Genomic DNA, 25,167 nt, shown 5'->3' with positions numbered 1-25,167 from the left:
CGATGCCGCACTCGCGCGCGCGAATCCATTCCGTCGCCGACGCGACGCCCGCGCGCGAGGGCGATGCGCGCGACGTCGTCCGCGACGGCGTCCCCGTCGACGTCCGCGGCGTCGCCGATGCCGTCGTGGACGACGTCGAGCGCGAGGGCGCGGGAGGTGATGTCGCGCGACCGGGGCGGCGGCGTCGTCGCGCGAGCGTCGCGCGCGCGGGGCGCCCGGCGCGGACGCGCGCGCGGGGGGGGGGTACATCTCTCCGACGACGTCGTCGTGACGCTGATCGTGCGACGACGGTTACGGGAGGGAGAGGCGGAGGTGCGGGCGAGCGGGTCGAGCGACGCGCTGGGCGCGTGGGACGGCGCGCGCGGGACGGCGATGAAACAGCGCGGTGACGTCCACGCGTGCGCGGTGCGATTGCGCGTGGGGGAGACGCATTCGTTTAAATTCGTCACCGTGGACGCGCGTGGGGAGATCGTGATGTGGACGCCGGGAGAGGCGATGACGCTGGAGACGCCGAGGCGGTGCGCGAGCGCGGAGGTGTGGTGCGAATGGCCGAGCGATGACGCGCGGATGACGATCAAGGCGTCGATCACGTTGGAGATGAGCGCGAGTGATAATAGGGTGGAGACCGGAGGGGCGTGGTTGGCGTACGGGAGCGGGGATGTTGAGCACGCGAACGTCGGCGAGGACGACGCCGACGGCGAGGACGGAGGGCAAACGTCCGTCGCGGTGTCGTCTGATGAGGATGAGGACGAGGAGGATGACGATGACGGCGTCGCCGCGATGGGTACCGTGACGATTGACGAGGACGAGATCAACGTGGACGATTTCGACGACGTTGGGATGACCATCGAGAAGCGCGCGAATTTCTCGAGCGACGAGTCCATGGACGAGGGCGAGTACGCGTACAGGCCGCAAGATCACGTGGACGAGATGCTGGAGGCGTCAAATGGATTACACACCGAGCTCGTATTCAATGCCGCGAACGAGGAGGATTTCGGCGTGCGAATCGCGATATTGGAGGAGGGCGAGCTCGTCGAGCTCTGGCACGAGCACGGCACCGAACCGGGGAAGGGCATGCGCGTGGGCGATATTTATCTCGGCACGGTGAGCAAGGTGATCAGCGGGATGCAAGGGGTGCTCGTGGACCTCACGGGTAAGGGGCCGCCGTACGCACTCATGCAAAAGGGGATTGAGAAGCCTGCCCTGGCTTGGCGTCTCAAGGGGAGCGCGTCCGCGGCGTCTGACGAGACCTCGCGACAGGCAGACAACAGGAACGAAGCGCGGAACGGCGGGTGGTGGGAAGGAAACAAGTGGAAGTCCGACGAGGACGCGACACAAACTGAGGTCGCACCGGGGTCAGCGAACGAGCCGCTTCGAAGTTACACGCGTCGACTGGCCGCGAAGGGCGCGGCGGGCGGATCCGCGTGGCGCGGCGCTGGAGGTCGCTCGATTCGATCATCCACGCCGAAATCACCAGGAGAGAGTTCACGATGGGTGAGATGGACGCCAGATTTGACCCCAGACGAGTGCACGGTGGATGTAAACGGCAACAACGAGAGCGACGTCCAGGACGAGGGTGACGACGACTCAGATGGATCGGGAGGCGACGTCGTCACGGAGAAGATGACGCGACGACGGCTTCGCGAGGAGTGTTACTCCATGTGGCAGCCCGGGCAACCCGTTGTGGTGCAAGTCACGCGACTCGGTAGTGGATACAAGGGTCCTCGGGTGACAGCGCGACCGACGCTCCCGGGAAGAAACGTTGTCCTTTGCCCTGACGGGGAGGGCGTGTACGTGTCCAGGAAACTCATGGGACACGCGCGTAAGTATGTCAAGGATGTGGGACTCACAGTGTGTCCGGAAGGCAGCGCACTCATCATGCGGACTGAGGCCGCGGGCGTGAACAAAGACACGTTGAGGCTCGACATCGGGTGCTTGGCGGACGACTGGTCGAAAATCGTCACTGAGTCGGAGGGCGTCGTGTACGCGGCCAACGAGTCATTTACGACTCCGCATCCGCGGCGTCTGCTTCAGGCTGCCTCCCGAGAGCAGGTACTCGTACGTGATTTATTTGGCGAGCGCGTGTCGAAGCTCACTGTCGATACCCCGGAATCGTATAAAATCATTGTTGACGACTTGATGCGCTCGGGCGCGTCGCAAGCCATCATAGACCGCGTCGTTCTGCACGAAGCTCCGGAGTCGGTGTTTGAATCTCTCGGAGTTGACGCGGACATCGAATCCATGGTCGGAACGGAACGCGTTTTCCTCGGTCCTGAGCTTTCTGGCGCGCACATAGTGATCCAGCACACCGAAGCTCTCACGGCAATCGACGTGAACGCCGGGCGCACGGCGATGGAAGCCGGCGAAGATGGCGAGGCGATCGCTTTGCGCGTTAACATGGCCGCCGCAGCGCTCGTTGCGAGAGTACTTCGCTTGAGAGACATCGGCGGACTCGTCATGGTCGACCTGATCGACATGCACGCCGATGATGCTCGCAGAGAGGTCGAGAAAGCGTTCCAAGCCGCTGCGGCGCGCGACAGAGCGCAAGTGGTTTTCGTGCCTATTTCAGCTCTCGGCGTGATGGAAATCGCTCGCGAACGGTTGCAGACGCACGCTCTAGGCGCGGCTGCTGTCATCGCGAACGAGAAGGGCATGCCCATCGCCTCACTGGCTGACAGTAAATTTATGGGGGACAAATCGCATCAGAAGAAGGTTCGGAGTGTCAGGGGACCGCGTCCGCCACCCTGGGCCGCCGGACGCGGAAGAGGCGGTCGTGGTCGTGGAGGTCGCACGGAAAGGAAGCCGTTCAGAGACTAGTCAGAGGCCCACGGGGACGGCGACAAGTCGTTCGAGATTGATTCGCGGTTGCAATTACAAACGACGCAGTGCGATAAAAAATCATTCCGTCAATACGCCTTCTTTGCGCTGTGCTTGTTGCGATTTCCCTTCGATTTCTTCGCCGACTTGGCGTCCTTTTCAACTTTCTCTCGTTTCTCGTGCCATTCTGGCGCGACTTCATCTTTGTATCTATAGTCGAAGAAGAGCTCCTCACCCGGGGCAATATCTCTCAAAGCAAACATGGCCAAGCGGTTGTCGCCGTTGACCGCCATGACGGCGGATCGGACGTTAGGGTGAACGGAATGGTTCGCAAAACGAAGTTTGTTCCCTCTATTTTGCGCATCGATGCAGAATTCACTGTTCAAGTCGAACAAATAAGAGCAATTATTCCGGTCGTAAACCATCCCTCGCCTATCGGCTTCATCTTGAGTGACGAGTTCGCCGACGTATTCACCGATGAAGTCATCTTTGCGTGCGCCGTGAAGAACGTGCGCGCCCCATCCAGCGACACCACTCTTACCCAAGCACACGTGTTCCTTTTGCCTGAGCTGAAGTTTCATGTTACCACACGGATAGTCAGGTATTTTTGCAGTCTGCGCTGGATCGACGAAACCATACTTTTGACGAATGGGCAGCATAAGGGCATCGGCGGTCTTACAGCAGCGCCGGCACTTATCCGGAGTGCATTCGCGTCCAGCTGCGAAACAAGGGCACGTATTCGTCCGGCACGTCTTCTTTGTTGTCTCGCACTTGCATCCTGGGAATTCATTATCGCAGTTTGGACCACAGTTGCAAAAACGCTCGCAGAAGATACCTTTCTGTATGCACGAGCACGTCGCCGCATCGCACTGGCCCTCACAGTCGCAAGGGGTATACTGAGTCACGAGCGCATTTTCATCCGTTTTCGATCGCTTCAAACGATTCGCGATCGTGGGGTTCTTCTTCTTGGTCTGACCACTGCGATGTTTTCGCTTTTTGCCTTTATTCTTGCCGTTTACGTCTTCGTCGCCCTCTTCCACGTCTTCGTCAGCGACAATGGCACCACTTGAAATCAGCTCTAGCGAGTGAATTTGTCTTCCAACATCGGCGCAGGTACGTCGCTTACCAAAGAAAAGTGTGACATCGCACGCCGTCGGCTTCCCTCCCGCAGTGCTCAGTACCTCTACAGCTTTTTTCAAGATCTCAACATCCAGCACGTTGCGCCACTTCCTTCTGTTCTTCGCGAATGGATCTTCCGTCTCCGAGTCCTTCGACAGCGGCGATCGTTCCGATGGGTCGCAAGAAACACATACCATGCCGTGTGTCGCAAGATATTTGTACTCAGATGACTGATACCAGCACGCAGGAGAGCATTTTAAATCATTTTCGTTGACGTTCGCCTTCTTGTGCATGCGTTCGCGCCATAAGAGCTTTCTCTCACTCGCGTGCTTCCGCCCCCTCGACTTTGGCTGCAAAGATCCGTGCGTCCTGCAGTCGAATACAAAACATCTTGGACAGAACGCGCCAGAAAGTTGTTCAGTGGCCTCTTCCAGAGTATCAAAAATGATAACTGGCTTCTTCAGCGGGGCCATCGTCGGGGCGTTGATGACAATTTGTGCGAAATATTGCCAGAATATCCCATCGGTGTCGACTTGAGCTAAAGTTTCGCAGACACCACCCATCAACTTATACAAGCTCTCAAAATTGTCGAACTTGGAGTACGGAGACCACAGTTTGCATACGATCTCGATCGCTTCTAAAAACATGCACCAAGCTCGGCTGGTGCTCTGCGTCGTCCGCGCTTCGTTCAACCAATCGACGACAATCTCTTCTTCCATCTTCAAGATCGATGACACCTCTTCCACGACGTGCTTTACAACTGTTTCGCGTTGCATGCCGTTGACCTCCACGTGATCGAACAGCACGAAACGACTAAACGTGGAAGCCAGCGCGCCTAGCACAAACTCTTGCTCGCGCGTAAATTCATTTGCCACCTTGACCTGTTCGATGTCGTCCGCCTGGTCCTCTACAAACTCGCCCTCTTCGTCCTTGTAGAGCAATCTGGACTGATTATCGTCGTGCTCGTTGAACGAATTACAGTGCGTGGAATAAGCAAAGTAGTTGTAAGGCGGTACGGCCTCTGAGCTACCCAGGTTTACGCAACGAACCTTTTGAGTCTTCACCGAGTTCGCACGCATCTTCCATGAGCGGCGGTTGCGATGGTGAGAGCTAAACGGTTGTACCGCCACTTGAGTCTTCACTGACACCGTCTTCGATGGCACATCGACGAGCGCCCGATCGTGTCGCCAAAAAGGCAGCGTCAGCGTATCCTCACGAGCGGAACTGGACGGCGATGCGTCGCTCGTCGAAGCCGGAGCTACCTGCGCTCGCACAACCGCTCGTTCCCACTTTCTCAACTCGTCTCTGTATGTTTTTAAAGCCCTACGCACAACCGCTCGAGCGTGTTCTTTCGTCTTCGCCTCGCGAAGGCACGCCTCGCGAATACACGCAGCTTTGCGGTTGGTCGCGTTCGTATTCGCCTCCAGTGCGTTCGCCTCGCGCGCTCGATCGCGCATGCGCTCTTCGACCTCCTTTTCGACCATCACCTTTGCGAATTCCTCCCCCCGTTCCTCGAAGAACGCGCGCAAGGCGGACACGAACGCCAACTCCGCTGACGTCGCCCCAAACTTCTTCAGCTCATCCACGACCTCGCTCGGCGCCGGCGCGTCGTCGTTCACATCCTCTTTATCCAAGACCACGACGTCATCGACGTCCACCGCCCTGCCCTCGGCGCGCTTTCCCGACCCGCGCGCCGCCTCGCCCCCCTCGTCGAGCGTCCCGCCTCCCTCGCTCGACGTCTCTTCGCTCGACAGCAGGTTCACGATCTCCACGTTCGACGTCGACGTCGGCATCGGCGTCACCACCCGCGCTTTCACCGTCGACGCGTTCGCTCGCGCGTCCGTCATCGCCGTCGTCGCTCGTCCGTCGTCGTCGTCGTCGTCGAATCCGAGCGTCGTTCCGGTCGTCGTCTTCGGCGTCATCGCTCGCTCGCACCGCCGCGCGCGCAGTGCGACGGGGGCGAACGGACGCGATCGCGGTCGTCCGTCGCGGTCGTCCGTCGAGCGCGATCGCGCGTTACCGCGTCACCGCGTCGCGGCGTCGCGCGCGCGACGGACGGCGCGCGATTGCGTCGTGCGTCTCGGGTGTTTTGTAAACCCTATACCCTATACCCCCGAACCCCTAGTTTTTGAAAGAATGCCGCGTCCCGACCTCGAGCGCCGCGACGCGCGCGCGCGCACACGCCGACGACGATCGGGGCGCGACGCCTACGCGATGGTTCGAACGCGTCGTCGTGCGCGCGAACGGCGTCCGACGCGACGCGGTGATGATGCGACGGAAAAGACGAACGCGCACGCTCCAGGGCGACGTGCGGTGAAGCGTGGACGCGGACGACCGAGGAAGGGAACTGACGATGGACGAGGGATGAATGAGGTGCGCGACGCGGAGGAACGATGTAAACGTCGTGTGCGAGCGGTCGCGGACGCGGTGCGGAAGGGAGGCGTGGTGTGGGCGATCGTGGGGTGGAAAGATAGTCAATGCGCGCGCGCGGCGTCCGACGCGCGCGTTGTTGGAGATTGGGCGCGCGCGATGTGTGTGAGATGACTGACGATGCATCGATCGGTGGTTGATGATACGTAGTTTGCGCTCGCGCGATCGCGGATACAGTCGCAGTTCGCGACGATTCGAAGACATCAGGCGTTGGTGGAAGCGTACGCGAGCGACGGCTGGCGCGGACAGGCGGCTCAAAAGCCGAAACCAGTCAGGGAGATTGAAAAGGCGCGCGAGAAGATATTCGAGGGTAAATTGAAGATACGGGAGTATTTTAAGGTTTTGGAGTTCGATGAGCGCGAGCGCGAGATCACGACGGTGGCGGACGAGTTTGGGGAGTGCGACGCCGCGGATATTTTTTGTAGCAAGTGCACCCTCGCAGACGACAGGCATGACGACGATATTTTGCTCTGCGATGGCTTCTGCGATCGTGCGTATCATCAATCATGCGTGGCTCCACCGGTTTTGGCGGAAGACATTCCGCCCGAGGACGAAGGTTGGCTCTGTCCGAGATGCGACGCGCGAGTGGACGTCATTTACGTCTTGAACGACGAGTACGATCAAAATTTGGGCCAGAGGTGTGTTTCAGCGGATATTTTCGTTGCAGAGGCGGACATGCGAGATAAAGGGATCGTTCCAGGAACGGCGCAGTTCAAACACGCGCACGAAGAGGATTGGCCGAGCGATGAGAGCGATGACGAGGACTTCGATCAGGGCGGACACAGCGACGATGGGCGAGACGACGAGCACGAGGCGCTGAGCGGAAGCGCACAGTCATCGAGCGATGAATCGAGCAGCGAATCAGAGTCTGATCTCATCATCGAGGGCCCACGAAGGCGCACGAAGGTTGATTACGTCGCCCTGAACAACGCCATGTTCGGCGACAGCGAGGCGTACGAGGGCGAAGCTGAGGAGCTCGGTTGGAAACGCAGCAACAAAACCAAGGCGGAGATGCTCGCGGCGCTCAAGGGTGAGAGCGCGAACGGGATAACGAACGGTGCCACGAAGAAGGATCCAAAATCAAAACGCTCGAAGCGAGAGCGCGTGGATGAGAAATCTCCCGCACCGCGCGTCAGGTTCACTCCCGATCAAAAACTTGAGCTCGAGCGTGTCTTCTCCGAGTGCGCGTCGCTCGACATTGACGCGCGCGACGCCCTCGCGAAGCGACTCGGGATACCCGGCGGCGCAAATTCGATTAAAATATGGTTCATGAATCGCCGTCGTAGGGCTAAGATTTTGGGTGAGAGGTAATACTGACAGCACGATAATCCACGTCCCGCTCGCTCGTTCGACGCCTCGTCACAAACAACCTCTGAAAAACCTTCAAGTCACCTCAGAAGCTCACGCGCGTCTCAAACATGTCGATCGCCCCTAAACGCGCCCCCAAACTCATATACTTCTCCGCGTGGTTCTGCCCGTTCGCCCATCGAGCGACGCTCGCGTTGGAGCATTACGCGCACGGCGGAGAGATTTCCTACGAGTGGAAGGAATCGCTCGGTGAGGTCACGCTTCGTTGACATTTGACGCTCGAATGCGACGAAACTTGAGCGCCTCGACTGACCGGAGACGAATCGCCGCGTAGGATGGGAAAAACGCAAGTCAACCTCGAGTGAGGTGAAGACGAAACACGAGAATTGGTACCATTACAAGTCCCCAGAGCTACTGAGACACAACCCGCTGGGCATGGTGCCGACACTCGTGACGCCGGCGACGTATGAGGATAAAGATGGAGATCCATCGCGGAACGTGGTGACGGAGAGCTTGGTGTGCGTACAGTTTATCGATGAACTCGTTCGGGGAAACGCGTACGCCGGGGAGACGGCGGCGATCATGCCGAGCGACCCGTACGCGCGCGCGAAGGCGAGAGTGGACGCCGACTGGGTGAACAAAAACGTATGCTCGAGGTATTATCACGTCCTGGTGCGACAAGAGGCGAGCGAGCAGAGAGAAGCGTTTGAAAAGCTCGTGGAGGGGCTGGAGACATTCGCGGCGTGGTGCGGCAGCGGAGAAGGGAAGTTCTATGGTGGACAAACGACGCCCGGATTGGTGGACTACGCGCTCTTTCCATGGGCGTGGCGCCTCCCGGTGTTCGAGCACTACCGCGGGATGGATTTCAAGATTCCTCGCACCGCGGCACTGAAATCGTATCACGATTGGATGGAAGCCATGCTCGCGCGAGAGCAAGTTCGCAAGACGCTTCCACCGTGGGACGATTACTTGGAACACATTGGACGATACGCCGACGGGAGCGCGCGATCGAAAGTCGCCAACGCAGTCCGCAGCGGCCGTGCGGCGCACGATTACGACGACAAGGAGGACAACACCGATAGTTGATATCTCCACCATTAAAAATCCCATGTTTTCTACCGTAGCGTCATTCTTTGTGAATATTACTCGAATTTGTCTTCTACTTCGGCCTACCTGGGAGCAACCGCCCAGGAATGAGCACGCCGCCACGAGTTCGATCCGCCGCGAGCACACACCCACCGCTCAACTCATCCGGTCGTGTGAACACGTCGTGCATCGTTTCCAACCACTCCAACATCTTCACCGCCACGTCCTCGTCTTTTGCGCTACCCTTTTCTCCTCCCCTCGCCTCGCTCGCTACCTCGCGCAGGCGATCGCCCAGCGCGTTATGCGCGTGCGTCGTTAAACCATCCGTCGACCGCGACTTCATGCGCCCCGGATCCTCGGGTGCGCTCAGTGCCCATTCGATAACAAAAGCTCGCGGTGCGATCGCCGTTACGATCGTTTCGCCGTTCGCTTCGTCCACGCGCGTCTCCAGCGTCCCGCCTCGCGCGCCCGCTCGAATCCGATCCCCGAGCGCATCCTTTCGATCCGTCGTCTCCCGCGTCGTCGTCAACACCGCGTTCACCTCATGCGTCGCCGACGTCGCGAGCGCGTCGATCGACGCCGCGTCGCGAGCGCACGCGCGGATTAAACGATCGAGGTCGTGACCGGTTGAAGATTCTGATTGCTTCGCAGCCGTGCTCAGCGCGTCGACGAGTCTCGAGACGTTCGCCCGCGCGTCGTCGATGGCGTCAAGGGCGGCGTCGATTTCGCGGGCGGCGAGCGCGCGACTCGTCATCGCGCGTTGGCGTTGGGTAGTGAGGCGCGGATGCTTTTTGGTTGGATGCTTTTGCGTTCTGCGGTGCAACCGTTCTACTGCGTTATGCGTGCTATGGGCGTTCGGTCACTTCTCGCGCGCTTTCGTCTTCAAACGCCCGTCGACGTCAAAACCTGGGTGAGAAAGGAATATGCGAGTGTACTCGGCGGTGGCGACGACGGCGCTTGCGGCGGTGGCGTACTCTAAACCGGTTCTCGCGTTCGATGCCGAGGTGAAGAACTCGGCGAGCGGGAGCTCGCTCGCGTGCGTAGCGTACACGGGCTCGGCGCACGCGAAGGCGAGTAAGGCCATTTGCATCGCTGTGTTCACCTTGCCGATGAAGAGTGGACGGAGAGCACCTCTCTTTGAGCCGAGACCCTCGACTTCGTCTACATCGAAATTGAAACCGGCGAGCGCGGCCGCGCCCGTGGGCGGTGGACGATTTACCGGTTTATCATCGAACCCTAGAAATTCACCCAAGGTGTTCCATCGCCATCCCAGGGCGCCGGCGCGTCGCCACGCGCCGCCGATGACGTGCACCACGTCTCGAAATATGAGCAAACTCACGAGCCACACTGGTAACCGACCCTCCAGCGCGAGGGCTAAACCGACCGAACCTACGAACACTTTATCCGCCACGGGATCGAGATAACTCCCTAAAATCGTCTGCTGCTTCCACCTCCGCGCGAGAAAACCATCCAAATAATCTGTAACTGCCGCCGCCGCAACGCCCCCGAGCACCACTTCGGGCGACGCCGCGTTCAAAGCTATCGCTACCCCGAGCACCGGACCCGCGACGATCCGCATCGAGCACAGCGCGTTCGGCGCGTTGAAATTTTGCTCACCCTTGATCAACTCACGCTTACTCTCCGACGCTTTCTCGTCTCTGTCTTGACCCGCGTCCCGGTCGCCGCGTCCCGAGCTCGCCGCGTCCGCGTCTTCCTCCGTGCGCACAAAGACCACTCGCGCGCTCGAAACCAGCGCGCGCGACGCAAACGGAACACCATCGCGATGTAGCGCCCAGCGCGCGCGCTCGTAATCGATGCAAGCGTCAACAGGGGGCACTCGAGCGAGACTGTGAAGAACCCTGAGCGAGCCAAACGGCGTTCGTCGCGTCGCTTCGTGGATGCTCGTGAAGATGAAGACGTCGCGCGCGGACGTGGACGCGAGTGAACGCGCCGCGCGCGCGGCGGTATGCCGCATGGGCGCGCGTGAGCGCGCACGTGACCGCGCGCGATGCGCGGTGGTTTCTGGGGAGTCGGGCGCGGCACCGGTCGGCTATTACACGTCGCGAGTCAAGATTTTCGACGCTTCGCTGGAACCACCGCGGCTTCGCTCTGGTCATAATCATTATTTTCGCCCTCCTCTTCGTTCTCGTCGTCGGTGTCGTCAAAGTAGTCATTGGGGACCTCGTCCTCGCGCGCTGGACGATACCACCAACCGAAAATCGAGCGCCGCGTCTTGGTTTCCGATTTCACCTCCCGCACGGCGTGCGACCTGGGAACGCTGAAGCACACGAACCGATTGAACTTGGGCTCGATCAAACGCCCGTTTTCGCTCTCGAGATCCTCGAGCGCGCCGCCGTCTACCTCGACGTCCCAGTCGTCGGGCGTCAAGTAATACACGCCCGCGAACGCTCTCGCGTGCACTTCGTACCCACCGTCTGCGAGCTCGACGGGCACGAACGCGACGTCGTCATGCGGCTCAATTCCATCTCGTTTGACGTATCGACTCGCGGTGAAGCTCGGGTAAAGCTGATCGAAATCCGTCTCGTGTGCCTGTCCTGTCCCGCTCGCCGCCGCCGCCTGCGCCGCGCGTTGTAACGCGAAAGCCACGCGCGTGAACTGATTCACCGCCTCCGCGCTCGTCGTCGCGTCGAAATCATGCGTGACTTCTTCATAGTCTAGCCGCGCGCGCTCCCAAGTTGCGTCGTCGACGCTCTCGAGATCTTCTCTCATCGCGGTCGCGACGTGTGTCGGCAACAAATCGTCGACGACGACGATGTTTTCACCGTCGACAGCGCGAAGGAGCGCTCGCGAGGCGCCGGCACGAGCGAGCATCTCCGACACGGCGTCTTGATCGTACAGGTCATCGATGGTAAAGTCGCGAGGCATCGAGGAATGACGTTGCAAGACTGCCGTGAAAACTTTTCATGCTTGAAAACATTTAATAGCGCGCGCTTCAGGTTGGTGCCGAAGCAATGTATGCGCGGGTAGACCTCTCCAGGGCCGATATAGGGCGCTCGTCTAAACGCGCCAGGTTTTGATAAAAGGGTAGCACATCGGAAGGCACCTCGAGCGAGGACTGGGCTCGTCCGTGATGTCTTGTTCGAAGTGCGAACGCTTTTTGAATTGTCGGAGGTAGCCCTTGCGGTCGTATCCCGTCTTTGGGGCGTGGCAGATTAATTTGTTCAAACCTGGAACCACGGTCAAGATGAACGGAAAAGCTAAAAGGTTGTACAGCGTCTGAGCCCAGAAAGCGACGCCGTAGATTTGCCACGTTTGGCCCTTCCCCCAGTCGATCCAATGCAAAAACTGTATCGTGCACGCAGCGGTGATTACGAACGTGATCAACTCGTAACAGAAAAGTATGCGCTGGAGTCGACGCGGACTCATGTTTTTCAGCTTGACCACCGTATAAGTCGTTGCGCTCAAATCCACTTGCGTTTTAGTTTTCGATTTGTCGTCCTTGTAATAGATAGTGTGCAAGCCCGTCCCTTCGTCGTACGCCTTCACCTTGGCACGACGTTGAACGTAGTGGAAGCCTCGAAGTCCGTTTGAGCGTCCGGTACCACCGCGAATGGATCTTTCCCTTGCGATCACATCCAGCTGCTTGTCTACGATGCGACGGAAGCGATCGATCGGTTTCTCTTTACTCCGTCTGTTTGTTAAGCGATTGAAACAAGCCGCAAGGGAGTTGGCTGTTTTGAACTTCGACCCAGGTCTGACCACTGTAATCATGATGGTGCCCCCGACGAGCGTCGTGTCGCCCGCGATGGCCCGTCCAAACGCGAAAGAGTTCTTCAGCTTGTGAAACGCGTACCAGCACATGATGATTCGCATACCATAAGCGGCAACGTTCAACTTCACACAATTAGACGTCCCGATAGCGCACGACTCCATATCTGTCACCCACGGCCCGCGCGTATCGCACGTGTGCGCCATCCCGCTATCGATGACTCCAGCGCATTCAATGAAAGCAAAGACGCCGACGAAGACAGATATCGTGCCGGATACAAACTGAATACCCTTGAAGACCATGATGAACTCAAACATTTGCCACTCGTCTCGCTTGTCCACGAGCGCAAGCCGGATAAGGAAAATGAGCGCCTGAAAGCCCAGCCCGTAATAGAGTTTGGCAAAGAGAAATATCCACCAATACGGGTTACGCACCTTCCCGAAAACTGTTTTATCTTGAGGAACTTCGTTGTACAGATACCAACAGCGAATTCCGTCGAAGAACGCACCGATGCGACCCAGCACCCCATTACGTTTCTTTCTGATCCTATGATCTAACGCTTTTGCCTCCAGCGAAGTCGCTTGCGTCTTGGCACTCTCAAGGATTTTCATTCTTATGCTTAACTCACTCATGAAACTCGTCTGAATGTCATTGATATACATGTTAATGACCCCACTGAGGTAACCTTTTATGAACTGCGGCATGTCGCGGTCCGCCACTGCTAGTTGGGAGACTTTCTTCTTCTTTTCCTCGATGGTTGTGTCGATGATTCTGAGAGCTTTTCGCTTCCCAATCTCCATTGCTTGCTCTATCTTGGAGTTAAACCACGATCCGATCCCGCTCTGGCTCAAGCTTTTGCCAATATTCCTCGGATTGATGAGCGTCTTTGCGAACGCTAGCATGGCTCTGGCTTCCTCAACCAACAGTGCCATTTTCTTTGGCTGTTGCAGCTTGAAACATACACTCAGCTTACTCGGACGTAGTTCAACGTAATGTCCGTGATCGAAATCGACTCGCCCTGGCTTCAACTTCAACGCACGAGGAACGTTCTTTTCTGTACCAGTACTGAATATATTCAGAGGCAAAACGGCGTAGCCCATGTGATCGTCCGCCGACATGATGTCGTAGTCGTAAACATCAATTCGCATGGAGCATTCTTTCAACTTGAGCGATTCGTGCCCCATATAGAACGATTCGTCCCACACCGGATTGAGCGTTTTCGGGCGATAGCCCGTTCGATGCACCTGTCCTGTTATAGGCACTCCGGAGCTGTTCACGATGGACACCTTCACGTACGGATCGGACGTTTCGCCCGAATCCATCGCCAATAACTTACGACCGGATTCGATGCGAACTCGTACGAACACTCCCTTCAGGGAGGTGCAATGCGACACGTCGGCGAAGATGAGCCCCGCCGCCGAAGTTGAGTCCTCTTCCACGTGCCCCGACATGAACATCGCCGCACCCGTTTTTCCCAGTTCGTTTAACATTGTGCCGACCGATTCAACCACGCTTGCCTCTTCTGCGTCTTCCTTCGGGACAGATTCTTCCGACCCGCCAATCTCCCGTGCGAGGTCTTTCGCGCTCGTCAGCGTGGTGATCATCCGCTCCAACTCATCCTCCCTCGAGTTCCCGACTCGGTTCGACCACGCGCTCCCTTCGCCCTCGCGACCGACCTCATCGACGTTATCTTCGTCATCCGTGTCGTAATCGTCCTCGGAGTCGCTCTCCATGAGCAAGACGTTTCTTCGCACGTCCCGCGCGATGCGACCAAAAAAACCTAAACGCGCCACGCGCTCGAGCAACCGCTCGCGCCTGCGCACCACGCGCGTTCGAGATTCCATCCGTCAGTCCGCGGCCGTCGCTCAACGACGCGAAGCAATCGATCGCGCGCGCATCGAAGCGAATGCGTTCGAATGCATTCGAATGCCATTCAATCGGAGCATCTTTCTTCAAAGTGTGTTCCTCAGCCGTACCTCGCGCGCTCGACCTCGTCCACGCCCTCGACGTCGTCGGCGTCCGGAGACATCGTCGCGGGCGACGGCGCGGTCGCCATCGCGCCTCGCGCGGTGTCACGGCGCGGTGTCACGACGCGATGTCCGAATGGTCGATCCACGTATTCGCGCCGTATGGGTAAACAGTAGGTGAATATCGAGCGACGCGTCCTCACCGGTGGACGAGGTCGTCCTCCGCCGCGACGACCGTCCGCGTCGAGGGTGACGACGACGGAGCGATCGAACGCGTGGGTGATTCAACGATGGATGAAGCTTTGAATTAAACCGTTCGTTTCGTCGGCGACGAACGCGGTGGCGAGGGTGAACACGACGAGGAGGGCGACGTCGCCGCCGGGGAGCGCCGGTTGTAAAACCGGGAGACACTCCGCGGGGTCGTTTTCGATCGAGCACTCGGTGCGCGCGCGTCGGTGTCTGTACGCCATGACGGGTGGCATCATTCCGAAGACGACCAGGACGCCGAACGCGCCGGCACTGTCCAGAGCGGCGAGAAAGACGTCGGGATTGGTGAGCGCGAAAATCAACGGCGGCGCGAGCGCCAATGCCCAAGGAAGCGGATCGTCCTCGGTTGTTTTCAATCCGTCCGCGATGTACCCCGCGAGCCCCCAACCGAAACCTAAGAAGCTTGTCATCACCGCGAAGAGCTCGAACCCACGCACCAAGGTGGCGGTGAGCGGTGAGGCTGCTTGGAGCGTCGCTATCGGATCGATCGTCGCAGAGGAATCGACGGGTACAGAGCCGAGCACCGCGGCGTCCCATAAAATGAACATCAAGGCCGGTATCAACGTCCCAAGTAGAATTGCCGTTTGCGCGCGCGATTTATCCCCCTCGAGCGACGTCGCGACGACCGGAACAACCTGATGATACACAAACGCCACCGCGATGATGGGAATTGTCGCCGGCGTCTTTGACCAATCCGAAACCGCCAGCAGATTCTCCGCCGACCCACTCTGCGCAGCGACGGCGAGCAAGGGAACAAATGTCGCGATAACGCCTGTGAACAACACCGAGTTCACTTTCTCAATCTTGGCCGGCGACGCCAAATATAAAAACGTAGCCATCGTCGCGGTGAACGCAACGGATGCCGCGTTCGATCCACCAGGCCACGTTGGAAACGCCTCTGTCGCGAGTTCACCGACTTTTTGCACGTATGCTACCAATAGCGCGTAGTGTATGAACGCGTACGACGCCGTCGCCACCTTGGTACCGTTGCTTCCTAACGTTCGCTCCGCCAACGCGTTAAACGTCACCCCGCCCGCTCTACCGAGCGCGCACATCGTCCCCAAGTTGACCTCCAACACGCACAAACCACTGCAAGCGAAGAATGCCCAGCACGCTAAGATGACGACGGTGCTCGGAACGAACCCGGCGTCGCGAAGGACTATCGGTAAGGCTAACATGCCGGCGCCGAGCGTCGTCCCGGCGACGAGAGCGACCGCGGACGCGATGTTCCCGGCGACGCGCGTCACTGAATCACTCTGCGCGTCGACATTGGACCATAGACGCGTGAGGTCTTCGTCTCCTCTGAGTGCGTCGTCCTTCGCATCGCTTTCAGGGTCATCCACGACGGCGCGCGGGCGCCGCGCCACGCGTAAAGCAATGCGGCGGACCGAACGCGACGAAAGCGGATGGTTCACGCGCGGCGACGACGCCAGCGATGCACCAGAGGTGGACGCGCGCGCGTGCGAACGCATGCGGGCGAGGCACATCGCGGCGCCCGGAGAGTCAGCGTGTGCGGACGGATGCTCGCGGCACCGCAAGTTCACGGTATGAATACAGAATCTATTGTGACGCGAAACGACGCTTCAGTGCCCGCGCGATCTCGAAACATGCGAGGCAATCACCGTGAGCGATATCACGCTCGGACTCCAGGAGCGCGGGTGATGCCCGAGCGAGGTTCGGGTCTTCGCGCAACGCGCGCAGGGCTAACCGAATGTTGTTTTGAGCAGCGCCGCCGTCCGGAACGGGATCGCGGTTGACGCCAGCAAGGCGACGACGGGTGAAGCGCTCGACAACATCACAGAGAATGACTCCAAGTTTCATCCTCGCAAGTATACGTTCGACGGCGACGGATTCGTGAGGAATTTCTTCGGGCCACGAGTCGACGCGAGCGAACCATTGAGCGAGCTCGAGAGCCTCGGCAGGGTCCGCTGAGGCGGTCGCTTCCACTTCCTGCGGCGACGGTGGCGGTGCGTCGTTCGTTTGTCTCGACGCAAATGCGTGACGTCGACGCGCTTTGGACGATTTGAGCTGTGATGACTCCGTGTCCGCACCCACCGTCTTCGTCGTCTTCAATCGAGCGCTCAGTGTGTACGCTCGCTCATCCCACGGTTTCCTCCGCGGCGCCTGTTCCTCGATGTTTTCGCACGTATCCCTCTCTCGACGCTCAAAAGACGGTGCTTCGTACCCAACAACATCTGGAGCGTACGGCCTCGTCGACACCCACCCTTTTTTCGGCCTCGGAGGTAATCCATCCACGAGTGCTCTCGCGTCCTCCAACGCGCCCAGGACGTCCTCCGCTGTCCACTGCTCGCGAATCAAAAACCTACTCGACATACCCCTCATCTCCCGCAAGCGTTCAATCCCCCGACGTACATTCGCTTCCATCGTTCCCGTCGTTTTTGGGCGCATGAAAACCCCGGCGATCGCGCGTCCACTGATCCGCTCCGCGACGCGACACAGCGTTGTTCCAGTCGTCAGTGAACGCAACCACTCCGCGTCCGTCTTCGCCTGTCCACTATCCTCGCTTGCGGTTCCCGTTTCGATTGTCCACCGACGCAAACTTCTAATGAGTACCAAGACATCGCTCTCGTCGTACGGCAGACCGTTCGACGCGCTTGTCGACGCCGAGCGCCTCTGTCGTGCTGCGTCCCGCCGCGTCGCAACTGCAGCACTCTCATGGCTAAGTTCTGACGTACGCGTCCCCAGGTGCGCGCCAACTTCGTCTACATCGCCCCAATCGATGTCATCAGCACCCCCGAACGCTAATCGCTCGAGCGCCGAGCTTGGCATCGATAGTAAACGACGCTCGAGCGTCGAAATGTGAAGGAAAATTAAAGTGCGAACTCACGAAGGAAACACGAAGTGTCACTCTTTGACGCTCTCGGGGAACGTCACGTCGGCCCGAAGCGCTCAGAGTGACCCATGGCAAACGTGGGGGAATCCTACGCCTACGGTGCCTCCACCGATGCGTCGTCGAGCCCGTTCGCCAAGGCGAAAGCACAACTCGAACGAAGAGTGCAAACTATATTAGATCGCTCTGTCCCGTTCATCGCCCAGCGTTGGTCGTTCTACGCCTTTGTGGCGTTCGTGTACGCCGTGCGAGCGTACTTCTTGAAGGGGTACTACATCGTCACGTACGGACTGGGGATTTATAACCTCAATCTGTTGATCGGGTTCTTGTCGCCGCAGCGCGACCCTGAGTCATTGCGGAGTGGAAACGATGGACAAGATGGTCCGTCTTTACCGACGAGGAACGAGCAGGAGTTTAAACCGTTCGTGCGAAGACTCCCAGAGTTTAAATTTTGGTGGATGAGCCTGAAATCGATCGGCACGGCGTTTTGCATGACGTTTTGCCCGGTGTTCGACGTGCCGGTGTTCTGGCCGATCTTGTTGATGTACTTTTTTATGCTCTTCTTCATGACGATGAAGCAGCAGGTGAAACACATGATTAAACATAAGTACGTGCCGTTTACGACGGGGAAGCCGACGTTCGGTGGGGGATCGAGCGTCGGCGCGAGTGGGTTGCAGAAGAACTCAGACTAAAGATACCACGCATAGCAAGAGCGCAAAAAAATGAGTCGAGAGTCCGACACTCGAGCACACTCGCTTGTGATTCGGGCTACGATCTGTTGTCATAATTCATCATTCTAGGAGCTAAATAATTTTGAGAATCATTGTGCGCACGCTCGCGTCGTCCTCACGCGGTCGCCGTCCACAAACCGTCCCGGAGGTAGTGCACCAAGTCGACGCCGATTCCCTTATTCACGCTTCGTATCTCTTCCGTGCTCATCTTCGTGATCCCGATCGCCAACGCGTGTTCCTTCCCCTCGGCGTAGATCGCCACCGGTTCGTCCGCCTCGCACTCGTCGTGCATCGTCGCCCCGGCTGACGTGAGACCGGGACACATTATGTTCGCCCCAGATATCACGAACCGGATGGCGCCCTTGTCCACGCGTAATCGCGGCATCATCTCCGGGTATCTGTGAACGAGTCTCAACACGGGGAAGTACGGCCCGTCGCGGTGCTGGAAAAATATCGGCACGTCGTCCACGAGCACCACGTTGACCTTGTCCGCGCACTTGCCCAAGACAACAACAGCCTTCTTGGGCATGATGTCGTCGAGGACATCGTCCAAGGCGGGATACTGATCAGAGATCTTCGCTCGGATACCCCTCTGTACCGATGATTTGAGCTGCTGCGTCGTCTCGACGTGATACTTGCGAAACATCGAGCGTGTGCGCGAGAGGTCGAGAGGCGGAAAGTGACTTCGAGGGCGCGGAGTCAATGAGAATATCGTTCGATTCCTTCGATTCGATATAAACATGGGCGCGCGCAGCTAACTAATGTCGTCAATTATCGTGCATATATCGTTTTAGGTGTGTTCATTCGTCGTAGGACTCCACGCCGAGTTCGTCCGCGGCCTCGATGTGAGAGACGTAGGCGTCGTCGCGGAGCGCGGCAGATTGGCCGCTGAGAGCGCCGCCCTCGGCGTAGGCGCCGAGCGCGCCTGATCCGGCGCCGACGACGAGACGCATACGGTTACCATCGTTCGACGCCGTGAGCGAGGCGCAAGTGAGCAAGCCTTCGATGCCCTTGAGCGTATACAGGTAGCCGTCGCCGTCTTCATCTGCCACCGGAGCCAAGCCAGATCCGGTTGCGTCGACGGCGCGCACGTGCACGCACCCCTGCGGGGCGTCGTCATCGTCGGATTCCTCACCATTTGCATTAAGTGGGAAGTATGCCGCGGTCGATAAAAGTAAACCGCCGCCTTTCATACCGTCGAGCTTGAGATACTGCAAACCTGCAATCGGAGCTTCGCACCCGTCGACTCCCGGTACATTCGGGAGTAAACGTGGCATCGCGCTTGGATTGGACAGCGAGTGTACCTTGATATTGGAAGAAAAGTCGCCCGCGAAGAGCACGCCTTTCGGTCCAGGGCACACGGCGTAGACGCGTCCGCGATGCTCGCTCATGGTTGCCACGGCGACATGTTGTCGAGCATCCCAAACGCGAACGGTTCCGTCAGCGCTACCGGAGACGTATAGCGTTGCGTCGCCCTCGGACCAGTCATACGTGCACATCGACGTAATCTCACCTTCGTGTCCTCGAAGAGTGCACTTCTTTGTACCCTTCTCGGCGTCCCACAGCATTACCGCGCCACCTCTCGAACCCACGGCGACGGTTTGAGACGGCCAGTCCACGCATCCGCTGGCGATGTTCTCAAAGGCATAGATGCGACCTCTTTGCGAGCGTTTCGCAACGTCCCAGATGCGCACGGTGCAATCACGCCCGCCAGAGATGGCCAAGTGTTCGTGATCCTCTCGCACGTCGACGCTCAGGAACTCCACATTGTCATTGTGCTGACCAGTCATGGGCGCACCTCCGGATAACCCCTTCGTCGGGTCCCATCTCCACGTTCGAAGCGTTCCATCCCACCCACCAGTAATGTAATCGTCACCACGTGAGCTCACGCACGAGACGAGCTCGTTGTGTGCGTGCTTAGAATCTTCGTTGACGCGCGCGACGCGAAACGATGGAGGCGCACCGCTGCCCGTTCCCCATGCACCGCCAAGACTCGAGCTCAGCCGATGACGGAGCGCAGCGCACGGGGTCAATTCACCTTCCTCGAGCGCATCCTCGAGTCTACGACGTGATGGATTACGGTCCTCCTGCGCTGAGTGCGTCGCGCTTGATGCCTTTTGTCTCTGGGTAATGTCCTCGATTTCGCTCGTGGAAGTCGGCGTGACCGACGACGCCTCCACTCCGATTCTTCCGATTTTGATGATATCCTCAAACTCTTCCACCGCCGCTCGTTCCTTGGCGACTCGAGCCTCGAGATCTCGAACGATTCGCGAGCTCTGCGACACGCGCAATACCTTCACGACGATGAACTTCATGACGCTGTCGAAAAACGCGTACACGGCGAGCATGACGCCGGCGAGCGCGATGTCCATTCGATGGAAGAACCATTCGATCGAATTCTGATGATCGCGCTGATCGCGCTCGTACGCGTCTGCCCTCGCGACGTCTACCGGCGTCTTCGGCGTCTTCGGCGTCTTCGGCGTACTCGGCGGTCTCGGCCTCGGCGGCGACATCGGCATCGAAACGGACCCCCGTCCCGACAGAGGCGGCCGCCGCGCGCTCCCCGTCGCCGGAAACACACGCGTCTTCAACGCGGGCGTGATCTCACCCTCCTCCTTCTCGTACGCCGTGGACGCCGGCGACGCGTCCGCCGTCCGCGCCGTCGCCCGCGCCGCCGCCCGCGCCACGCCCGCCACCCCCATCCACTCCTCCGAATCCCCCCCCTCTCCCGACTCCACACCATCCCCGCTCTCTTCCTGTCCCGTGGACCCCCCACCGAGCACGCGCAACGCCGCGCTCGTGCGTCGCAACCGCCGCGCCCGCCGCTTCGCCCGCCGCCGCGCCTCCCGCGCCGTCGCCCCGTCCTCCACCCCTCTCGCTCGCGTGGGCGTCCTCGGCGGCGCGAGCACACCGAACGCGTTTCCATCTCCACCCCCCCCCTCGCGCTCGGTCTCGCTCGTCCCCCGTCCGCGTCCGTCGCCCCGTCCTCGGTCACGACCGTTGGTGTGCGACGACGGTCGGCGCGTCGACGCCACCGTCTGCCACGCCGCGTCGTCCGAGGCGTCGCCGGACATCGTCGCCGTCGTCGTCGCGGCGCCGCGGCCTCGGCGTCGGTCTCGCGCGCGCGGCGACGGCGACGGCGACGGCGACGCGGCCGGCGTCGATGGGCGCGCGACGAAACACCATACGGGGCGGCCATCGCGTCTCTCGCGCGTGCGGCATCGTACGGGTTTTGGTGCGACGACGACACACCATACGGGGCGGCCATCGCGTGTCTCGCGCGTGCGGCATCGTACGGGTTTTGGTGCGACGACGACACACCATACGGGGCGGCCATCGCGTCTCTCGCGCGTGCGGCATCGTACGGGTTTTGGTGCGACGACGACACCCCGGACGGGGCGGCCATCGCGTGTCTCGCGCGTGCGGCATCGTACGGGTTTTGGTGCGACGACGACACCCCGGACGGGGCGGCCATCGCGTGTCTCGCGCGTGCGGCATCGTACGGGTTTTGGTCTCCGCCGGGACGTGTGCTCGAGCGTTTCGAGCGTTTTATTCATACGCGGCGATGGCGACGCGGACGCCATCGCCGGACGCGCGACGCCATCGCCGGACGCGCGACGCCGGGGATGCCGCGCGACGACGGCGTGGACGACGGCACCGCATCGGCGGTCGCGGCGACGACGCCGCGCGTGCTGTGGTCGCAGCGACGCGGGAGCGTGACGGTGAAGTTTGACGCGCGCGACGCGCGAGCGGTGGAGGTGGAGGTGATCGACGCCGATCGCGAGGAGAAGAGCTCGACGGTGCGCGTGCGGTACGTCGCGGATGACGTCGTGGACGCGGATCGGGAGAATGGGGCGCGCGATGGCGTGGAGACGATGGACGAGAGGGGGGGGCGCGCGGCGCGGGCGTACGCGTGCGCGCTCGAACTCTTCGGTTCGGTCGGCGCGTCGGCGCGCGCGGAGATCAAGCGCACGTCGCGGGCGATCACGGTGACGTTTCCAAAGACCACGGTCGCCGGTCACTGGCCGCGTTTACTTTTGAGTAAGGAAAAGTTTCGCCACGTCGGCACCGATTTCGACCTGTGGCTCGACGAGGACGACGAGCTCGCCGCGGACGCCGCGTTCAAATTCGACTTGAACTCGCTCGAGAAAATCTCAAACTACGAGGACAAGGCGTATTATTTTCCCGATGTCGACGATTCCGACGACGACATGCCGGACATGACGGACGTGTACGACCACTAGCGGTCGCTTCGTCCCGCTCGCGCGAGCGTTTTCTCAGCCGGGCAATGACAACCACACTGCGTGACGCATCGCCGAACATGCCCGACGAAGACCCCCGCGCGCGCGACGCGCGCGATGACGACGCGGACGAACCCGCGCGTTTGCTCTGTCCCATCACGCGCGCGGCGTATCGCGACCCCGTGTTCGTGCCGAGCTCTGGGAACACCTACGAGCGGGACGCCCTGGAAGAGTTCTGGCGTCGCTCTCCCGGACCGGCGCGAGATCCGCTGACGAACGAACCCGTGATGGATCGTAAGGTGTACACGAACTGGGATAAGCGGCGAGAGGTGGCGGAGTGGTTGAGCGCGAACCCGACGCGGACGCCGAGCGGTTGGGAGACGCGCGAGCAACCGACGCCGAAAAAAGAACGCGATGGCGCGCCGAACGGACGGACGCGGATGTTCGGTGGTGAAAACGGTGGAGGTGGTGGCGCGCGAAGAGCGGTGACGATCGGGGCGGTGGTGGCGCTGGCTCTTTTGGCGGCGAGCGCGGTCGGCGGCGTCGCGTCGCCGAGCGCGTGGTGGACGACGGGGGCGAGAGGAGGCGCGCGTGGCTCGCCGAGGATGCCCCCGATCGACGAATTCGGCGTCGTGCGAGAGATCAAGGCGCCGGTGGGTTCGAGGATTCGCGCGAAGAGGGTGGATCGAGGGTCGACGCCGGCGTTGGAAATTGCGATACCGTCTCAGTCGATGAACACGGCGTCGTTGTTGTTTAGCATTCCGTGGTTTGCCATCACGGGGACGTGGACGTACGGGGCGTGGAACGGTGCTAATCCGATGTTCGCCTCTTTCAGCCTCCCGTTCTGGGCCGTGGGATTCAACATGATTCATCAGAGCGCGACGAGCGCGTTTGAGAGCACGCGATTGTTACTCACCGCGGATCGATTTTACCTCGAGAAAACCATCTTCGATCGACGCATGTTCTTCTTGAGAGGGTCAATCGATGACATTGAAAAATCAGCAGTGGAGACGTACGCTTACGTGAACGGGGTTCCACAGACCAATCTGGTGTTGTATCACGGAATAAAGTCGCACGTCTTGGCCAGAGGACTGCACGCGACGGAGGACGAGTTCATCGTCGATGAGATTCATCGATTTCTCAAGAAATATCGAACGAAACGATCTTCATCGTCGTCAAATGGTGGCGGAGACGTCAAGATAGACACCACGACGCCGTACTTCGCACGCGCGCGCATGTAAGAATAAATAGAATTTCACACTGAAATAATCCAACCTACTCACGTCTAGACGCTACGAATGGACGCCAAGAGATACTCGGCTTGATGGTCGACTATGAATTCACCCTCCTTGAACAGCGATGCCAAGTATGGATTTCGCTGAAGCGCACAAATTTTGTTATGCGCAAGCGGCACCGGTCCCGGGAAAGAAACGTTGACGTGTCGCCACGAGAGCGTGCGTAAGCCTCGCGCCATCTTCCGTCTGAGCGCGAGCTCGTCCGTGCTCCAGCTCGCGCTATCAGTTTCCTCGATCGCGAACTCGCCATCGCGCTCGAATTCCTCCACTATTTGTGGCTCGTCCAAGCACCGCCACGCCCGTTCCTGCGCCGAATCGAGGTACTCTGGATGAAGCGAAGCCGTCTCGTACGACACCAAAAAATCATTCGTCGCGTTCGCGTACGCACAACGACGCTTAAAGCTACCGAGAGCGGCGACGAAATTCGCCGGTTCTCGTGTCTCCGGATCCGCCATACGCGCCAACAGCGGTAACTTCCCGTCCTCTCCGTCCCGCAGCGTTAACTCCATGATCGACCGTCCTAGTTGCTTCGACCAGAGGTAACGTAAAGCCCTCGGAACGAGTTTAAAGAAACCCCACGGCCCCACCCCGAGGTGCGGCGTCGCCGTCGTTAAATACGTGCACGGAATCAACCCCAACATCGTTCCATCTCTCTTTTCCTCCCACATGATCCCCGCCGCGTATCGCGCGTAAATCCCGCCTAACGAGTTCCCGTAAAGCGTCAAGTACCGCAACGACGGATTCGCCCGCACCACCTCCCGCAGTTCTTCCACGATGCGCACCGCCCCCGCCTCGACGCCATCGAACGAATTCAACGGCGCGTTACACGCTAATCGATGCACCAACGCGTTTCCATCCGCCGCGACCCGCCGCTCCAGCGCGCGCAAATCCTCCGGCGTCCCCGCCAATCCGTGCGCGCACGCGATCAAGTGCGCCGGTCCATCCATCGACGCCGTCGCCGTCTTCCGCGCGCGCGTCCGCGCCCCCCCGCGCGCGTTCACGAGCCGTCGTCGCCGTCGCTCGATCGTCGTCTCGAACGTCTCCCCTCGTCGCGCCCGCCACGTCGCGCTCGCCCACGTCGCGGCGCTCATCACCGACAGGAACGCGCGCCAGAGCGCGTTCTTCAACGCGTCCGCGAGCGCGCTCGCGCGGGCGCGGCGCTCGAGGCGATGGAGTCGCGCGCGCATGGACCTGGCGCCACCGGTCGACGGTTTTTGTCCAAAGGCGCGCGCCTTTGGGGATTGAAAGGCGACGCCTTTCGATCGCGACACCGCGCACCGGTCGAGGTCGCGCGCGCGCGAGACGCGCGCGTCGCGCACACGCGC

At 59.9% G+C, this 25,167-nt stretch overlaps 16 protein-coding genes across 16 annotated transcripts; 6 read left to right on the top strand and 10 right to left on the bottom strand.

Moving 5' to 3' along the window:
* Positions 1–117: 117 nt before the first annotated feature.
* On the top strand, positions 118–2,817 carry OT_ostta14g01420 (Carbohydrate binding module family 20; the record flags this gene model as incomplete). The annotated part of the gene is made up of 1 exon (XM_003082911.2): positions 118–2,817. One exon carries the CDS (start codon positions 118–120, stop codon positions 2,815–2,817), a length of 2,700 nt encoding a protein of 899 aa, XP_003082959.2.
* Positions 2,818–2,906: 89 nt separating this feature from the next.
* OT_ostta14g01410 (SET domain) lies at positions 2,907–5,858 on the bottom strand (the record flags this gene model as incomplete). The annotated part of the gene is made up of 1 exon (XM_003082910.2): positions 2,907–5,858. One exon carries the CDS (start codon positions 5,856–5,858, stop codon positions 2,907–2,909), a length of 2,952 nt encoding a protein of 983 aa, XP_003082958.2.
* Positions 5,859–6,300: 442 nt separating this feature from the next.
* Positions 6,301–7,677, top strand: OT_ostta14g01400 (Zinc finger, PHD-finger; the record flags this gene model as incomplete). The annotated part of the gene is made up of 2 exons (XM_003082909.2): positions 6,301–6,309; positions 6,517–7,677. The coding sequence occupies 2 exons, from the start codon at positions 6,301–6,303 to the stop codon at positions 7,675–7,677; spliced, it is 1,170 nt and encodes a 389-aa protein (XP_003082957.2).
* Positions 7,678–7,784: 107 nt separating this feature from the next.
* OT_ostta14g01390 (Thioredoxin-like fold) lies at positions 7,785–8,760 on the top strand (the record flags this gene model as incomplete). Its single annotated transcript, XM_022982550.1, has 2 exons — positions 7,785–7,923; positions 8,009–8,760. 2 exons carry the CDS (start codon positions 7,785–7,787, stop codon positions 8,758–8,760), a joined length of 891 nt encoding a protein of 296 aa, XP_022841327.1.
* Positions 8,761–8,833: 73 nt separating this feature from the next.
* OT_ostta14g01388 (unnamed product) lies at positions 8,834–9,514 on the bottom strand (the record flags this gene model as incomplete). Its single annotated transcript, XM_003082908.1, has 1 exon — positions 8,834–9,514. The coding sequence occupies one exon, from the start codon at positions 9,512–9,514 to the stop codon at positions 8,834–8,836; it is 681 nt and encodes a 226-aa protein (XP_003082956.1).
* Positions 9,515–9,619: 105 nt separating this feature from the next.
* On the bottom strand, positions 9,620–10,735 carry OT_ostta14g01387 (CDP-alcohol phosphatidyltransferase; the record flags this gene model as incomplete). The annotated part of the gene is made up of 1 exon (XM_022982549.1): positions 9,620–10,735. One exon carries the CDS (start codon positions 10,733–10,735, stop codon positions 9,620–9,622), a length of 1,116 nt encoding a protein of 371 aa, XP_022841326.1.
* A 92-nt stretch (positions 10,736–10,827) lies between these two features.
* OT_ostta14g01385 (Oxoglutarate/iron-dependent dioxygenase) lies at positions 10,828–11,592 on the bottom strand (the record flags this gene model as incomplete). Its single annotated transcript, XM_003082906.2, has 1 exon — positions 10,828–11,592. One exon carries the CDS (start codon positions 11,590–11,592, stop codon positions 10,828–10,830), a length of 765 nt encoding a protein of 254 aa, XP_003082954.2.
* A 186-nt stretch (positions 11,593–11,778) lies between these two features.
* On the bottom strand, positions 11,779–14,546 carry OT_ostta14g01380 (C2 calcium-dependent membrane targeting; the record flags this gene model as incomplete). The annotated part of the gene is made up of 2 exons (XM_022982548.1): positions 11,779–14,305; positions 14,467–14,546. The coding sequence occupies 2 exons, from the start codon at positions 14,544–14,546 to the stop codon at positions 11,779–11,781; spliced, it is 2,607 nt and encodes an 868-aa protein (XP_022841325.1).
* A 195-nt stretch (positions 14,547–14,741) lies between these two features.
* Positions 14,742–16,211, bottom strand: OT_ostta14g01370 (Tryptophan/tyrosine permease; the record flags this gene model as incomplete). Its single annotated transcript, XM_003082904.1, has 1 exon — positions 14,742–16,211. The coding sequence occupies one exon, from the start codon at positions 16,209–16,211 to the stop codon at positions 14,742–14,744; it is 1,470 nt and encodes a 489-aa protein (XP_003082952.1).
* A 73-nt stretch (positions 16,212–16,284) lies between these two features.
* On the bottom strand, positions 16,285–17,514 carry OT_ostta14g01365 (unnamed product; the record flags this gene model as incomplete). Its single annotated transcript, XM_003082903.2, has 1 exon — positions 16,285–17,514. The coding sequence occupies one exon, from the start codon at positions 17,512–17,514 to the stop codon at positions 16,285–16,287; it is 1,230 nt and encodes a 409-aa protein (XP_003082951.2).
* Positions 17,515–17,646: 132 nt separating this feature from the next.
* On the top strand, positions 17,647–18,267 carry OT_ostta14g01360 (Retrieval of early ER protein Rer1; the record flags this gene model as incomplete). The annotated part of the gene is made up of 1 exon (XM_003082902.1): positions 17,647–18,267. One exon carries the CDS (start codon positions 17,647–17,649, stop codon positions 18,265–18,267), a length of 621 nt encoding a protein of 206 aa, XP_003082950.1.
* Positions 18,268–18,421: 154 nt separating this feature from the next.
* On the bottom strand, positions 18,422–18,952 carry OT_ostta14g01355 (Pseudouridine synthase/archaeosine transglycosylase; the record flags this gene model as incomplete). Its single annotated transcript, XM_003082901.1, has 1 exon — positions 18,422–18,952. The coding sequence occupies one exon, from the start codon at positions 18,950–18,952 to the stop codon at positions 18,422–18,424; it is 531 nt and encodes a 176-aa protein (XP_003082949.1).
* A 154-nt stretch (positions 18,953–19,106) lies between these two features.
* OT_ostta14g01350 (G-protein beta WD-40 repeat) lies at positions 19,107–21,380 on the bottom strand (the record flags this gene model as incomplete). Its single annotated transcript, XM_003082900.2, has 1 exon — positions 19,107–21,380. One exon carries the CDS (start codon positions 21,378–21,380, stop codon positions 19,107–19,109), a length of 2,274 nt encoding a protein of 757 aa, XP_003082948.2.
* Positions 21,381–21,932: 552 nt separating this feature from the next.
* Positions 21,933–22,550, top strand: OT_ostta14g01345 (HSP20-like chaperone; the record flags this gene model as incomplete). The annotated part of the gene is made up of 1 exon (XM_022982547.1): positions 21,933–22,550. One exon carries the CDS (start codon positions 21,933–21,935, stop codon positions 22,548–22,550), a length of 618 nt encoding a protein of 205 aa, XP_022841324.1.
* A 44-nt stretch (positions 22,551–22,594) lies between these two features.
* OT_ostta14g01340 (Zinc finger, RING/FYVE/PHD-type) lies at positions 22,595–23,788 on the top strand (the record flags this gene model as incomplete). Its single annotated transcript, XM_022982546.1, has 1 exon — positions 22,595–23,788. The coding sequence occupies one exon, from the start codon at positions 22,595–22,597 to the stop codon at positions 23,786–23,788; it is 1,194 nt and encodes a 397-aa protein (XP_022841323.1).
* A 44-nt stretch (positions 23,789–23,832) lies between these two features.
* Positions 23,833–25,029, bottom strand: OT_ostta14g01330 (Domain of unknown function DUF676, lipase-like; the record flags this gene model as incomplete). Its single annotated transcript, XM_003082897.2, has 1 exon — positions 23,833–25,029. The coding sequence occupies one exon, from the start codon at positions 25,027–25,029 to the stop codon at positions 23,833–23,835; it is 1,197 nt and encodes a 398-aa protein (XP_003082945.2).
* Positions 25,030–25,167: the final 138 nt, after the last annotated feature.

This window comes from Ostreococcus tauri (assembly GCF_000214015.3).
Source record: "Ostreococcus tauri WGS project CAID00000000 data, contig chromosome 14, whole genome shotgun sequence".
NCBI lineage: Eukaryota > Viridiplantae > Chlorophyta > Mamiellophyceae > Mamiellales > Bathycoccaceae > Ostreococcus > Ostreococcus tauri.
This window is presented reverse-complemented; position numbering and strand designations above follow the sequence as displayed.